Here is a 16,573-nt window from a genome sequence, read left to right on the forward strand (position 1 = left end):
CCAATATCGACTTATTACGCAGCAGCCAATGACCAAAGTTTCTTAATAAGGCTGCTTTTCTACCCAAGGCTCATCAATCTTCAGGCATCTTCCGGACGTTTATTCATCAACAAATACGACGAAGTTCGATTCGCCAATACGACGCGCCGACGTGACTGGTAGAGTTTGGATGTCCCGGCTCAGAGCCTCTTGTATACACAGCAGACGGAGTGGCGAAAGGTGACTGGTATGCAGGCAGCAAGGCTTAAGGCTGAATCGCAGGGCCGGAAAGCTAAGGTAGGCATTAATGAGGTGTTGAGTTGGCGCAAGGAGAATTGGTTTCTGGGGAATGAATATGAGGGGCTAATACATTCGAGTCACAGCTTGCCAATTCATATCATGAGTTATTGGAGTACGTATTTGCCGGAGCAAACCAAATGGAACAATGCTAACAATGAACCTTGTGCAGAGAGTTCTCGTCGAAAGAACTCCGCTCAGTAGGCAATTACACTTTGGGGAGGTTAATTGGGAAGGGGTCTTTTGGGAAGGTTTATCTGGCTTCGCACAAACTCTTACATAGCTCCAAGGTATGTTCAAGGATGGAATTGAGATTTGCAGAATATCAGCTAATTCACCGGTGTCCTGTAGGTTGTACTCAAGTCGGCCAACAAGGATGATTCGAATCTGGCTCGAGAAATACATCACCACCGACAATTCTTACATCCTCACATTGCTCGCCTTTACGAAGTAATTGTCACCGAAAACCTGGTATGGCTTGTATTGGAGTATTGTCCTGGTAAGTCGTGTGCATAGGCAGAAGGAAATGGGGCTAATAATGATGGTGCAGGCGACGAATTATACAATTATCTTCTTGAGCATGGTCCCCTACCGGTGGAAAAGGTACAAAAGATCTTCACTCAATTGGTTGGCGCCGTTTCATACGTTCACAATTCATCTTGCGTTCACCGGGATTTAAAACTGGAAAATATCCTTTTAGATAAATACGAGAATGTTAAACTTGTAGATTTTGGGTTTACTCGCGAGTATGAAGGAAAGGCGAGTTATTTGCAGACTTTCTGTGGTACAATATGTTACAGTGCTCCAGAAATGCTGAAGGGAGAAAAGTATGCCGGAGAAAAGGTTGATGTTTGGAGTCTAGGCGTTATTCTATACGCTTTACTATGTGGCGAGCTACCATTCGACGATGATGACGATAACATTACAAGGACTAGAATCTTGACTGCGGAGCCGAAATGGCCGGATCACCTTACAACTGACGCGCGAACTTTACTGAGCATTCTATTGTCAAAGAGACCCTTAATTCGACCTGCTTTGTCTGATATTCTTACGCATCCATTTCTTGCCGAGCATGCGCCACAACAACAAGCCATTCTAAAGCTGCAGAGAGCGGCACCTTTCACCACTGCATTAGAAAAGGAGACCTTGGAGCGGATGCGAAGTGCTGGTGTAGATATCGATCAAGTCATTGAAAATGTACTGGCTCAACGATGTGATGCTTTGGCCGGTTGGTGGGCCCTCCTACTCGAAAAGGAAGAAAGAAAACAGGCTCGAAAAGAACGAAAACGTAAGGAACGAGAGGCAGAGAACCGATCCTCAAGAAGACTAAGTGCTGCGAGTAGCCGTTTGGAAAAAATGACGCCAATTTTAACTGGAGTCGATGAAGAAGGGCAGCCTTTAAAGATCAGCGATCCACCTAGGAGCAGAGGAAGAAAGGAGAGGCGAAGCGCCCATTACCCGGACCTTATACTGACTGACTTACCTGGATTACCCGAACATGGTCAGTTTTCCTCGCCTGAAGTTCACACTCCTCCTCCGCCACTTGAAAAGGATTCAATTCGCTCGGCAAGCTCATCTCGACATCGACGCCCTATTCCTCCTCCAAAAGAAGGCACTTTGCGGAGTGCCCGGTCACGAGGAAGCACACTGCAGCTAGTTACTTCTAACCATGATTTCTTACACCCTAGTACTAATGGCATTGTCAAACCTCCCCAACAGCGTCGCAAGCATCAGCATGCTATCATAAACCAGCTGGCACATTGGAAACATTGGCTTCTAGATTCTGCTAGACGTGCCAGGTCACCTGGGAAGAAGACAAAAGCTAGTCGCTCAACACCAGATCTCCGCGAAAAGGCTGCTGACGGCTCGAGTAGTCCGAAGGACCCTAGTCCGCGACCAGTTACTTCAAAGTCTCCTACGATGACACGTGCTCCAATGCCACAACTAGGCGGCCCTCCTGTTTCACGAATTCAAGGGACTTCAAGTACCAAACGACATTCATTGTCCCCATCACCCGTAACCCCTCGCTCGACATTCCAACGTCGACCAAGTAGTGGCTTAAGAGGACGAAAATCCACATCGTCTTCTGTTTCTTCTGTTCGCAGTATAATGCATCAACATACTCATTCGAAAGCTTCATCAACCTCATCCAATGGATCTGGCTCAAAGATATCATTACCAACTCGCAGCCCTCACCACTCCGTCAAGGTCCTACCCGCAACCCCCACCCTTGGCTCATTCCCTTCTAACATCCGTGTCGTTCGACAAACCCCGCTTTCAAGTTTCAATGAAGGAGTCTCATGGGGTGGTAGCAATAGTGCATTTGGCGCCCCCCTCGTATTCGCGAAACGGAAAAAGAATTTATTCAAAGGACCCTCACTCAATACTACCTCACCTGTCGCATCGGGTAGCGGAAACGGCCATGGCCACACAAGAACGGGTTCGCACAGTAGAAGCACCAGTATAGCAGGCAGAAGAAGTGGCGAAATAATCCAAGAAGAAGACGAAGAAGAAATTGAGGAAGTCGATGTCTTTACTCCCGTGACTGGACCGGGTGAAACGGAAGAAATGGTTTTCACCCCAGGTGACATGTTGAGAAGGGAGGATACGATTGAGGAGTCGGATAGAGAAAAGACACCTACTAATGGAGCCGTATAGAAGACGCTTGCAGTGAGAATGTTTTTGATTAAATAAAGGGGTTTATGGGGTCTTTGGGGAGTGGATGGGTTGGTGCGTGACTTGGTGCGATGTGTTGCGATGTAGTGCGCATGTACATAGCGTACATATTCTCTTGTACAATTTGTTTTTCAAGTTAATTTCCCTTGCAAGTCGCACATCGTACATCGGTAATCATCCATGGCGAGGAGCATAGCGGATATGGATGGACGGATGGAATGGAATGGATGGATTGGGTTGATATACTACATAGAAGCGTTTTGTTTTATCTGCTTTATTTGTTTTACCCATTCATTTACATCTTCTGAGTTTACCGTATTTAGTTTTTCTGTCTTTCTTTGTTTCTTCTCTTCACATACTCATATTTTATTATCGACACATTATCGTTTGGTTTCTTCTTGTTTTTACTTTTTACCTTTATAAATTCATCTGTCTACACATATATACATACATACATACATACATACATCATGGCATTTTTATTTTTCCTTTTATCATTCTTCGGTTACTCTTTTTTTTTTTTTTTTTTTGATTCCTTTTCTTGAGCAATTCGGGTATATGGAAGTTTTTGATACCAATGTTTGCGTGTATAGCGGGATGGATAGGAGAAGAGAAGAGAAGATAGTAAAATTTTACCGAGGTGGAGGAGCGAACGACGGGGGAGACGAGACGAGAAGAAAGGGGGAGGGGAGAGAATGGAGAAACAAGATCTTTTATTTTTCTCGTATGTATATGGATGGACGGATGGATGGGTGCATGTACCTGTACATACATTGTGTATAAAAAGTAATAAATGATTGTGAAATACATGCTAAACATGTATGTATTAAGTACATGCTTGATCGTGGATTACAAATACTTTTATCATGATTTAATTTTAAAGATATAATCTATGTGTAGGTAGGTATGCATAAACAACCAAAAATCGCCATCGACAGACAGTTCGTATAAGCGATTAAATACCCTTGACCTAACTTGGAGTTCAGGTCAAGTAACGCCATGCCCTTAACCTTAAGACTAATATTCGAGAATATCTCGTTCCTGGTATTCGAACCCAAACTCCCTTCCCATTCAATCCCCGCCCGATCCATTCCAGCCAAGCGCTAATGTTGAGATCCCAGAAAGAAGAGTTTTACCCAACGCCTCGTTATTATGTCCGTTCTATTTACAATTATGTTGACTACTGTCTCTGCGAGCGACCAGTTCTACTACTATAAGTAGGTACGAGGCGTGGTGGCGAAGAGCCTCTAGATGTTCTGATTCTATCGATACCAAGAGGTTGCATAGTGCGGTGATGATTGCCTCCCGATGGACCTAGAGGATGATGGTATTGAGTCCTGCGACGATTTCCAGAGGAACCGCCCTCTGGGATATCTCTATCGTTTTCATCTTCCCAATAATTTATGTCATCAGGGTTTCGGGCGTTTCTAACAGTATTTTGATGTTCCGCGAATAGCATGCTTATTCTTGAATTATACTGTTGATGACCGGCGTTATTTCTCGGTTGTCGACGTGGGGGTGGACGAATCGAGCTGTCTGAATCGTCATCATCGTCGTCATTCCCGGCAACTTCGTTTGCAACGCCGAGGTTTTCGCCCAAATTACTTTCCACGCTAACATCTCGACTGGACCGTGATACACCAGGGGACACACTCATTTCAGTATCACCGTCCCGATCCATGCTAGGTAGTAGATCTCCATCAGTATCATAGTCGTAATGCTCGTTCTCGCTTCCGTGATTGTTAAATGCGCCGTCGCTAGTTCCAGCGTAATCGATTGGTGTGGCATCCCCATCTACGCTTGACGAGAAACCATCAAAATTTGGATCCATTTCCTCATAATCATAGTTTAGTATCCCCCGAAGCCCGCCCCGAGGCCGATCTTCTTCTTCCTCGCCATCTGAATTTGGATTACCAATCGTATCCGAATCGCTTTCGTCCGAGGCTCTTTCATCGTCAGTTGTAGTATAATCACCATATTCACCGTGCGCCAATCTGTTTGTATCGTCATCCTCTCCTTCATCCAAGGGACTCCAGCCACCCGATGCCCTCAGCCTGCGTGCCTCATGATTGACCATCTCATCACCAAACTCCGAACCATTTGCACTGCTACCATTGTCGTCATCTGAAATCAAGATAGATCTAGAGGGTGTGCTACCATTCTCCTCCGCTGAGATTGAGATGGCTCTGGAAGGCGTTTCTGAGGAGCCGGCCCAGCCAGATCGCGGCCGCCGGCGATTCGTAATCGCACCACCTTCATCATCAGAATCCTCTTCATCGTCATCATCGTCATCGTCACCATCTTCGTCATCCGATATTATGACCACTCTCTGTCTCGACCTACGTGGTGGAGGAGCAGCGGGCTCGCTATCTTCGTCGTCATTTGCAATGAAATCTTCCAGTGAACCAGCGTCTTCGTCATCACTATTGTCCTGATTGCTGGTATCCGAATTTGTAGGATCTTCTGAGTCATCGTTCAAATTGTCCACACGATGACCACGCTGATGAGTGTGGTAATGATGGAGAACGTGTTGGTGAATTGGACCACCGAAAGCAAAGGGATTATGTCGAAAGTGGGAAACGTTTGAAGCGTCTTCTACTCCCCTGTGCAATTCGGCTTCAAGCTCAAGCTCCCGCTCTATATCCTCTCCATAACCAATGTCAAAATCTGAAAGATTGCCGTCGTCTTCCATATCGCTGGAGCCATAAATCTCGTCAACCCCAGCACCACAATGATCGCACGTTGGCCCACCTTCATGCTCATATCCACAGGAAGGACATCGCATAACCCCGTCCGCTTCATCGTGCCACGGTTTCCCACGCCGTAGTGGAAATGTGCCTTTGAACAATCCTTCAGGGCCATTTTTATCTTTCTCTACCATCTCAGTTTCTTCGGCATTCCTGACCTTGTGCTGTTCTATCGTCTCATCATCTGGCATTAGTTGACCTCTTTGGATGAATATCTCGACCATATTTTTTATCTAGTGCTGATTAATACGCATCAATTTTGCTTATGCCTTTTTTAGGAGTTTCTTACAAGGAAGGCTGGAGCTGGCATTTGCTTCACTGGTGCGCGGCATTCTGGGCATGTCTTTTTTCTCTTATTTGGGATGAACCATTGACACAGACACTATAATCACGTCAGCCCCTATCCAATTAACCAAGTTCTCGAACTACACTCACAGAATAACAGTATGTATGGCCACATTGTAAAATCCATGGTTCGTAAAGTAGTTGGTCGCAGATGGAGCAAGTTAAGCATTTTCTCATGGAGATCAGGTCATCTCTGAGATGGTCAGCAGAAACCTAAGAGGAGTGTTAGCGTATGCTGCGAGGATAATCCTTCTCCAACGAACCTGAACCTGTGCTTTATGTTGAACCGGCTCTTCGTCCCTGGGTTTTATAATAGCTTCGAGCTTCGCAATAGGTGATGGAGCCTCCCGACTCCTGGGTGTATTTTCGCGCATGCGAGATCCATAACTTGGCGTAGCTCTGGACATGACAGAGGAGGGTGAAGAATTCATGGTAATTTTCGGTACCGACGGTATCTTAGGGAGGACTGCTAGGATTGCTCGCCGTTGTATATGAATAGCCAAGGTAGTAGTGTAACAGAGTTGATATAACTGTTAAATTGTTCGGAAGAAGCGCCTTGTCTTTCAAAGCGCTCAAAAGTGCCTTCTAGATAAGGCTGTAAATTGGAATGGAAAAGTCAATGTCGGGCTGTGAAAGTCGATGGACGCACAAAATGGATTGCGTCCCGCAAAGATAACCTTAGCTCAAGCCTTGTTTAGCGTAATGGGGTAGTCGATCACGTGTACTAGTGTCGAGAGGCGTCGGACCCACAGTTAGAAGGTGGCTTTGGGGATCGTCTGTGGCACAGTAGAGTATATTCCAAATCGCGTGCATCATAGGTAAATCTCGTGTCAAAGTGAATAGTAGATAGCTGTACCTTCCTATATTGAGTGAACTTCGAAACTTGATGTTTCATGTTAGTACCACATGTCATCTGAACCTACCCACTTTAGTCGTCGTATAGGAATCATTCATCAATTAACTTCACGATTCTAGTCACCTATCAATCCGGTATCCAAAATTCTAGATATAAAAACCGGTTGTATACGAAGTCATTGGTAGGACTTCTTATAGATAATCGTGAATTCTTACAATTCTGAATATATTATATCTCTTCTCAGATGATAACCAAGTAATTCTCTATGTCCGGGATCCGCTGCAGTACAGAAATCTCTACTCGATCTAATTAGTGTTTCCCACGCAACAGTATAGGACAATCAAAAAGTAAATCCCCTCATTCATCTCACTATATCGAAGAGAAGCCCCCATAGATTTCATATCAGCATTGCATTGGCTCTCTGAACTATAAAGCAATATTACGTGGCACCTATCCAACCAACCAACCATCGAGTCATCTAATACCTATTTATCTCTCAAAATCCCCCACCAGTGATTTACAACCCCGCCCAAGATTTTCCGGTATATGCAGTGCAAAATCATCAATTAAACAACACTAACAATCTAATCAAAAAGCAAGCCATCAACAGTTCATAAGTGCTATTGCATTGTACTAACAAGAAAGGGACGAAACCTAAGATTCGAAGCCAAAGACTATGGAGCAAGCTCCAGATTAAAAGAGCCTATCTGATCTGCATCCAGCACGCTACCTTCAACTTCATTCCAAGATCCAGAAGAAATGTCTCCATTCAAACGATCGGCGCTAAAGAGGGAATAAGAACAAAAGAAATTCGTATCAAGTCATTAAAGTCTAGCTGGCCATGCCCATCATTCATTCAGCTCTGGCTTTCTTGTTTGGATTCGCAGCTTCAGCGCAGATCTCTCCCAACTCTCCGACTCTGACAAGTGATTCGTCGACGATTTCTTCGTTGAGGTGGGTTAGTTGGCTGATTTCGAAATCGAGGAAGGATTTAATGGATTTGGCATTGGTAGCGCCGGCTTTCATGGAATCGCGAAGTTCTTTGAGCATGATCCTGATGCGGGCTTCGGCATTTTCCAATTGATATTCGACTGTTTGTCCATACAAATCGGAAAGATTGGAGATGGGTCGGACAGTAGTGAGGACGGTGTCGTCACGGACACGTGGGGATCGTGGACGGAAGGAGGTAACCATGGTGACTCTCTCTTGTCCACCAAATGCTTGCAGTGCTTGGTGATCAATGTAACGACCTTGCAAAACCACAGCGCATCCCTAGGCAATGTAAGTAGATATACTTCAACGGGTGTATGCGATCAGCCTTACCTTTGATGGACCGCGAACTTTTTTGATATCACCAAATCCAGTTCTCAAAGCAGTCTCGCCACCCACCATTCCTGTTGTGTCACTCATCATGAGAACACAAACGAATGGATAACTGTCTCTGTGCCAGCCAACAATGGGCTTCTCATCCTCTTCGCTTATCAAAACACTGCTATCATGGTTACGTTTCTCTCCTGGGACAGACAAGTTGACATGGCCAATTTCATAGTCCATGACAGGAACAAGATCCACACCCGCAATCTTAGAGATAATTGCGAGAGTTTCAGGGTGTTTCCAGGCCTCGTAGATGAATTTGCCGTGACTGCGTAAAGAGATACGTTAGTTGAATGATCAATAAAATCAAGGGGTGATATCGTAACTTACTCGGGAGCATAACCACGGAGTTGTTTGGGTGCGATATCTGAGGTATAACTATACTTCTCTTGGACTTCCTTGTCGAAAATCTCTTCCCTCATAACATTAACAGCTTCCTCGCTAAAAAGACGGAAGGGTTCAGAGACAGCGATGGGAGAAACACCAGAGGTGGCAGAGTATCCAATCTCTTCCATGGTATGGACATAGCTAGGCTCTTCATATTGAAGATGAGTGTCAGGTTTGAATAGCTTTCCGACAGCTGGTGCACTCTGCTCTGAGGCTAGATACTTGGCGAAGGATCGTTTGAGACTGTCTTGAGTTGCTCTAGAGGAAGTGTAGCTTGCCACCTTAGGGAACAAGTTTGGCTCAGGAGTTCCTGGTTGATAGCTTACGTCGATAGTGGCCATCTTTGCTGTTTGTGGACTGTTTGTGTGTTGGAGAAATGTAGATAAGTTCGCTGTTGGATGTAGTTGTTGAAATTGTTGTTCAAGCACTGATGTACTGGTATCAGGTGTTATTATGGTGTAGATCCTTTTGATTCGAAAGATGTGGTCGTAGAGAAGATAATCAAGGACCCGTGGTTCTATGTTATACTAAATAGACTGTTAGACAAGATATGCTGAGGCAGCAGATGAACTTGATGCGTTGAAGGGAATATATGGCCTTCAACTGGATGGCAAACTCAAAATAGATTCAGGGGAAGCGATTATGATGAATTTGTCAGAGTTTGATGCATTGCCAGCTCGAATACCACGTCTGAAGCTCGAGGCTCAACATTTCCATGGTATTTGAGGTTGAACGAAACCCATCGCTTGCCCGCTGAGTTTGAGACAACCATCTTAAGAGATGAGAAGAGAGAGCCGACGCAAGAAAGCGCACCCGTGCATCGTGGACAGCGCATTGAAACGACAGTAAGGAATGTGGATATACTAACAGATAAATTTATCCGAGGTGCAGTTATTCAGTGAGTTGCTGACTAGGTTGATAATTGTATGATAGCACAAAGGGAGAATGTTTTAATGGTATAGTATAAAGGTTATTGCAAAGGTCGGCTCGAGAAGGACAACTCTTTTATATCTATAACAACTTTCAAAGCCTTAAAATTGAAGCCCAATCTACGTCTTGTGTGGTAATCCATCGGTGCCACGATTGTCAACCAACCATCATCTTACACTACTATCAATCCTTCGTTAATTTTGCACGTCCTCGATGCTTCGATCCTGGCCGCCCTTACTATGCTCCTCCACACCTTCTTTGGCAGTGAGTTTTTCCTCCTTAGATGACCTTGGGGATGAATGTGGAGATAGTTTCACGATATCTTGGGTGAAATCGTCACTCCAGCATACTCCTTATCGTTGATTAATATCCGGAGTGGTCGATCGACGTGCGTAGGTCTAGCCCAAACAGCAGAATTGATATCTTCTACTAAGACGACTCAATAATAGCGCTGCACCAAGCGAACATGAATGCAGGGTACTGTAACTGAGATACATTTGCATGGAAACTGTTTCTGCAAATGGATAGTGGGAACCACACGAATAAAAAACGGGCACAAGATAACGTGGTAATCAAATCCTTCCCTGACCACAACATCCAATCGGTGAGCTGCCTCAGTGTTATAACCAGCCACAGGAACAAGGGAATTGTATGCCAGTTCCATGCTCGAGCGTCATCAATTGTATGATTTAGCAGTTGATAATGTATAGTTGGAGTACAAATTACCAAAGTTAAAAGACGGCAACCAATTATGGAGACAAGTAGAATCAAAAGTGGAGGGACATCGATAGGTGTGGAGGGCTAATGCATCACGAGTTGATCAGACCAGCTGGAAATGATGACCCAAAATGGAACACAAAACACTTCTTAGTACTATCGGCTATATTTGGCATGCTTCGCTTGATGCATTGAGCCGTTAACGGACATGGAAAAATCTACCAATAATGTTTGTTCTGGAACATCCGGCAAAAGACAAGAGACAATAACATAACAGAGAAAACAGGACGCATTGAATGTCGTAATTGAATGTCGCAATGGAAAGTTGCAATGGAAGAATTCGCGACGGGAAAAATAATATCTACCTTATCGTTTGTCCATTTGAAAGTCATTTTTCATGGTAACGAATGCTAGACACGAATATATGAGCTTCCTCGTCGAAACAAGGTTCGTGTAGGTATATACTACTACCAAAGCAGTAAGAAATCTCATTTCAGCTAACGACCTATTGTTGGCAATTGCCCAGGACCGTTCGACTCCCCAGAAGAGATAATGTCTTGTGATCGACATTTTCCCTCAACAAGAAATTGGCACGGTCCTGATAACAGTATTGGCAGCAAGAGGATAGTTTGGGTGGAGGAAGGTCCTTTGAGGGGAATTTCCGGTAAATTCGGCCGTTCATCGTGAGTCGATATGCCTAGTAGGTTGGGTCTATTAATGGAGTTATCAATATGACGCATTGGATTGACGATTGATAAAGCTCGTATCCATTCTCAGTGATGTGGGTGGTAATGAGTTGATAGCGATCTCTTCTTTCAGTAGTTGCATTGTGGGCTTCGATGTTGGAAAACGCTACAGCATAGGCAGGTACGTTTATGTGCAGAGTATAATTCATGTTGGTGTCTGTATAAAATTGAAATGAAAATATAGCAAGGTTGTACACTATACTTGGATGATAATCAGGAGGAACTGGTGGAGAGGAGATGTCCAAGTTCAAATGAGTTCAAACATTTGAGTAAGAGAGACCAACTGAGCAATGACATTTTCATCTACCTCGCTAAGTCCCAATATCTGGGCTTGGCTCGGCTGATAAGAAATCCCTGCTCTTAGATAAGGATGGAGAGTGGCTTTGGTGGCTCGGTGGGAGATGTGAAGTAAGCACGAGACACGATGATGATTTGCACGTGATACTTCGGTTAATCGAAGTTGGTATCGGCAATGGTACCGGGAGTCGGGCGTCGGGCATCGGGCTTTACAAGGAATGTCTGGAGGTGGAAGGGCAGGTGATGAAACTTCAGGAAGCTTTGACTTTCTCGAGTACGAGAGCGAGTCTACGAGATGAAATCAAACGGCCAGCTGTAACTTGATCAAAGAAGTGATTCACATTCTACCAATACCAACATCTCCATATCATATTCATTCTGCACCAATTGCAGGATTGCAGTATGTCATCGGATAAATCTACAGAAAATCCATGGGATAAAGAGACGAGTCGAAAATTTGAAAGGTATTAATATGCCGTCTCATTCATCTCAACTTGTGGCGAAGAGTTCAAGATGCTGATTTTTCCCTGCAAAGTAAACGCCCAGGAGAATACTTTGACCCCTGTCAAGAAGCAGCTTCAAGAAGTCTGAAATGTTTGGCTCGAAACGGAGGTGACAGAGACATGTGTACGGACTATTTCCAGTAAGCTTATCCCCAGAATGTAGGATGAAGAAGATAGAAGTACCGGATAGTAAGCCAACCTTATGTGGACCCTTGGTACCCAATGCCCAATGAACAGTAGACAGCAAAGAATAGCAGCAAACGATAAATTGACTCTTGGGGGGGGGGGTTATTACAGCTTTTAGACCTTTCACACATCAGGATTGTGGACTAATGATTTACAGAGCATATCGAGACTGCAAGAAGCAATGGGTATGCATCAATCCTTCTATTGTGGTCAGCTAACCACATACTGATATGATTCTAGATCGAGCAACGAAAGGAAGCCAAAAGGAATGCGGGGTGGTTCTCTTCATGAGAAAACGGATTGTGTATGATAGAAATGTGATATATCAGTTTGTAGGGAGGCAAGGTATTCAAGACAAAGTTATTGACAAGGGCCTCATCCGATAGCTCAAAGTAAAACAAAATGGAAAAATGGTTGCTCAATTCGTTGGTGTTCACAATGGACTCTGTGTTGATTAAAGGAAACGTATCAAAGCATACAATCTAATGTATGCGGAATACCTATGTACGGCGACTGATATCCATCTCTTTCAGGGTTTCAAGACTTGCGCCAATAACTAGCTACCCAGATATGTAATGCAGCACATGAATCTTGATTCAATACCACAAAACATATAATGAAACGACATCCCAAATACATATCTTCCTACTTTTATCCTTACATTGTTTGCACTTTGGTTCATGTTTTCGTCGTGTGTCGATATAATTTATAAGACTATGGATGGCATAGGAGAGAGCTAACAAATTTGGTGTTCTTCCCTTTCCTCGCTAGTCAAATCCAATGATGCAACTTGAAAAAAATTATATTCACCCAATATTGATTTGACTTGTTGAAGACTCTGATTGTTTCCAGTGCGGCATCCTGATGACAAGCCACAACACCTGCATATATCTAATCCACGAACTTGAAGATAAAGACATTTTAATTAGCTACCTATCTCTCACATTCGGCATATCCCTTTCTCAATCCATACCTGGTAACATTTGAATGATGGCTGATAAGTTACTCAATGATCGTCAAGATGTCCCCATTTGGAATGCTGTCGAAGCCGGCAATTTTAAGCAAGCGCTGAAGTTAGTTGACAAGAGGTTGGCCAAAAAGCGGACACCTCATTTGGAGGTATGTGTGAAGGGTGAAATATCACTACTAAATATCACTCGTTCACGTGACTGAGGAATTCTTCCATCTCACGAATATAGCTAAGCAGGCTTCCAGGCATTCAAGATTTATATTAAATCACGTTCGTCTACTCAGTCGGAGAGGGATGTCGTACTCCCCCATCTGGAAGATTTGGTCGCCAAGAAAGTGGTCATTACGGATCAGGAGGACATAGATCTCTATGATGATGCTTTGGTCAACGCCATTCCAGAAGCTGGATCAATTTGGGCGAGGACGATTGGTGAGTTGCGATGGCAAAGTGTCAAAGCATACCCCAAACAAGAAGATTCTGGGTTGAAATCGTTCAAGGCCTGTTTGTCGGAACGCGACTGGGAACATGCTCAACAGGTATCTCAAGCTCTCACTGATTTCATCATGGGATACTAACAAATACTTGGTAGATTGCGAGTAGTCTTGAAAAGACATTCCCAGGTAAACATCAATACGTTTTCTGGAATATCTCCTCTTTATTCCTTAGATCTGTAAGTAACTGTATCGGATGAGAAACATCTTCTGAAGCAATTTGCTTACTCGTTACCAGATTTCGAGCGACCTTCCTATCGAAAAGAGAAACCTATGGGGCCGATTGGCTTATGGACAGATTAGTAAGCTTGCTACAGCTACAATACAAGCAGATGTATGTGTTCATGTCTCGTCCAAGATTACTGATATTAACCCGGTGATTTCAGAAGTCGAAGCCTCTTCCAACACGTGCGATACACACACCGCAGGAGCTGTTACTTTTACAACGGATTACTGCTGCACATGGCAAATTGGAGGATCGATTGAATTATTTAAACGAGCCTTCTCTTGGACCCGAGTCGATAGTTGCCAAGGGCGATTGGGAATTATGGAGAAATAAATTAGAGCTTATGGAAACATCTGAGCACTGGCAAGAACTTTTTGAGACAACCGGCGGTCTTCTTAAACGTTCACGCACAAAGGATGAACGCGGACAGATCGTCGAGGCTAGAATGGCTGACTGGGCAGTGTGGCAAGCGTACCTACACTCTGCTCTTTCTTTGCAAACCCCCTCGTAAGTACTGTGACATCGGGATATAGAACAAAAACTTACAAAACCAGTGCTATTGATAGTGTCTCGACAGAAATTGCAGCGCATCTGGACCCCACTTCTGGAATTGACAAAACATGGAGAAGAAATGCATCTTTAGCATGGCTTGAGTTTACCTTTAAGAGTTCTTCTACACCATTCGCTGCTGAGCCATCGGGATCAGATGTAGAGAAGTACCCTCGGGTGGCTGCAATCGTCAAGTATTTGCAAGAATTTGGCGACGCTACCACAGCTTTCAGCGATCTCAGGCCTTACGTAGAGCTATCACAGAGTGAGGAACGCAACAAACTGCTCCATATTCTCAGGAATGGAATTCAGTTTGGTAAAAAGGCGAAGAAGGACGATTTGGATTCTCAATTCACGGCCCTGTCGGTTACTAAGAACGAAGTAAGCTACGCACTAAAACCTCAATCTGCTTATGATTTTCTAACCTCTGATACAGTTCGAGAATGCAAACGATATGACTAGATGTGTCAATTTACACAAATTGACTCACCTCATCGTGAGTAGTATCTCCGAATACGAACGTCGGTCGAGCCCTCTACATAAAACTAGTGAACGATCATTCACTTGCACGTACTGCTCCAATCCTTGTGGGGTGTACTGTGAGGTCTGCCTCGAGCAACTCTCCAAAGATTCTATTGCCGCTTACACATCTGCAATGAATGACAACGGGAAAATTTCCAAGTCCCTTCTCCCTACAGACAGACACCCTGCCGATGATTTCTGTACATTAGCAGCAATGTGCTTGATGAAACTTGCACTCTCAGACTCCAGTGATGTTGAAGGATCTCTGAAAAGCAAACGAATCGCGTATGCCTTGCAAGCAGCTGCATGTCTCGAATATGGCTGGTCACAGTCTAAATCGAACTCCGATTTCTCACTCATCCTAGTCAGAATATATTCTTCTCTTGGCTGCGGCCAACAAGCTATGAAAGCATACCTCCACCTGAGTTTGAAGCAGATACAGCTTGATACTCTAGGGTACAGTATATTGGATAGGATTTCATCCCTGCACCCACATCCATTCCCTTCTGCCCCAGATGGATCTTCTGAAAATCTCAAGCCTGTAGACCACCTTAAAAAACAAAGAAAGATGTACGGAAATTGTCGTCACCAAGTTTCGAATAACACCTGGAAAGCATTTGAGCATGGAAGCTACAACACAATATTCCAATTTCAAGAGTTTTCTGAAATCATCAACAACACATTATCAGCAGTGTCTTCTGCTGTTGAGACCACAAAGATATCGCGGCTCTTGAAGCAGACTGCGCCTTCGGATATTCTTAGCATTCTTCGTAAGTTTACCCTATTAGTTTGATACAACCAAGATATGTCTAACATACGACTAGCTAAAAACCCAGAATTGTTGAATAAATTTTCGGATTCCAATGACTACACTTCATTCCCTGATTATGAGTCTACTTTGGGAACAGGACTTGAAAAGTCTACCCGGTTTGCACCTGGTCCATCTGTAAGTTTGTTTCAAAATACCGCCTGCACCCTACTAATTCTATCCAGAGCAACCGAAGCCGCGCAGACTTACTCGTCGAGAAATTAATCTCCATGACAACCACCGATGCCACATCCACCTCAATCAATCTTACCTCCCTCAAAGAGAACATTCTCCAGATCTCTACCGAACTTCAAAAACAAGCAGAGTTGATCGAAACCAACCCAGACGAATCCTTCCTAACACGATCTGAAGCCTCAGCACTCGAAGCATACAGCAATCTCGCGTCCATCATAACGAAAGCCTGCGACCCTACCGCATCATCAGCTGCAGATTTCCAAACCTCGCTCGAAACCTCCAATAAATCTCTGTGTGCAAAATTAGAACAACATCTCTCTTTTATCAGAGAGGGTAAAAATGTAACCCCAGCTCTATGGAATACTCTTCATACACTCTACACAGCCTATGATCTTGCATCTGTCATCATTAGTGCTACGAAGTTCCTCGCGCTTAAAGATGTTAAGGCTCATAAGTTTCAGATAGAACAGTGTAAGACTTTGGCGGAAAGCGCAAAATCGGTAATGGAAGCAGTAATTCAAAAATCGAAGGAGATTAAGAGTGGAATGGATGAAAGTGGGTGGATTGATCGGGTGTTGGAAAGCATGGAGGTGGGAGAGTCAGGGGAGCAGTTGAGAAGTTTAGCGGGAGAGAATTTCATGGAAGAGTGGGCTGGAGGTATGGTGGAGGGGTGGAGAGATTCGGTTACTGGACTGGGTTTGTTGAAGGTGTAAGGGGAAAGTTCTAAAATGGACGAGGATGCAGATAGATGTTAGGCGTCCAATGTGCAGTA

General features: G+C 44.2%; 4 protein-coding genes across 4 annotated transcripts; 2 read left to right on the top strand and 2 right to left on the bottom strand.

Annotated features, from left to right (window-relative positions):
• Positions 1 to 228: 228 nt before the first annotated feature.
• On the top strand, positions 229 to 2,934 carry Bfra_000784 (putative serine threonine protein kinase protein; the record flags this gene model as incomplete). The annotated part of the gene is made up of 5 exons (XM_037331228.1): positions 229 to 276; positions 363 to 391; positions 449 to 566; positions 628 to 775; positions 827 to 2,934. 5 exons carry the CDS (start codon positions 229 to 231, stop codon positions 2,932 to 2,934), a joined length of 2,451 nt encoding a protein of 816 aa, XP_037197561.1.
• Positions 2,935 to 4,132: 1,198 nt separating this feature from the next.
• On the bottom strand, positions 4,133 to 6,475 carry Bfra_000785 (putative ring finger domain-containing protein; the record flags this gene model as incomplete). The annotated part of the gene is made up of 4 exons (XM_037331229.1): positions 4,133 to 5,932; positions 5,989 to 6,081; positions 6,135 to 6,257; positions 6,308 to 6,475. The coding sequence occupies 4 exons, from the start codon at positions 6,473 to 6,475 to the stop codon at positions 4,133 to 4,135; spliced, it is 2,184 nt and encodes a 727-aa protein (XP_037197562.1).
• A 1,277-nt stretch (positions 6,476 to 7,752) lies between these two features.
• Positions 7,753 to 9,002, bottom strand: Bfra_000786 (uncharacterized protein; the record flags this gene model as incomplete). Its single annotated transcript, XM_037331230.1, has 3 exons — positions 7,753 to 8,172; positions 8,224 to 8,542; positions 8,605 to 9,002. 3 exons carry the CDS (start codon positions 9,000 to 9,002, stop codon positions 7,753 to 7,755), a joined length of 1,137 nt encoding a protein of 378 aa, XP_037197563.1.
• A 4,025-nt stretch (positions 9,003 to 13,027) lies between these two features.
• Bfra_000787 (putative cytoskeleton organization protein) lies at positions 13,028 to 16,514 on the top strand (the record flags this gene model as incomplete). The annotated part of the gene is made up of 9 exons (XM_037331231.1): positions 13,028 to 13,159; positions 13,256 to 13,546; positions 13,600 to 13,680; positions 13,740 to 13,835; positions 13,888 to 14,234; positions 14,282 to 14,657; positions 14,713 to 15,568; positions 15,623 to 15,744; positions 15,792 to 16,514. 9 exons carry the CDS (start codon positions 13,028 to 13,030, stop codon positions 16,512 to 16,514), a joined length of 3,024 nt encoding a protein of 1,007 aa, XP_037197564.1.
• Positions 16,515 to 16,573: the final 59 nt, after the last annotated feature.

The sequence above is a fragment of the Botrytis fragariae genome, assembly GCF_013461495.1.
Source record: "Botrytis fragariae strain BVB16 chromosome Unknown tig00000001, whole genome shotgun sequence".
In the NCBI taxonomy this organism is placed as follows: domain Eukaryota; kingdom Fungi; phylum Ascomycota; class Leotiomycetes; order Helotiales; family Sclerotiniaceae; genus Botrytis; species Botrytis fragariae.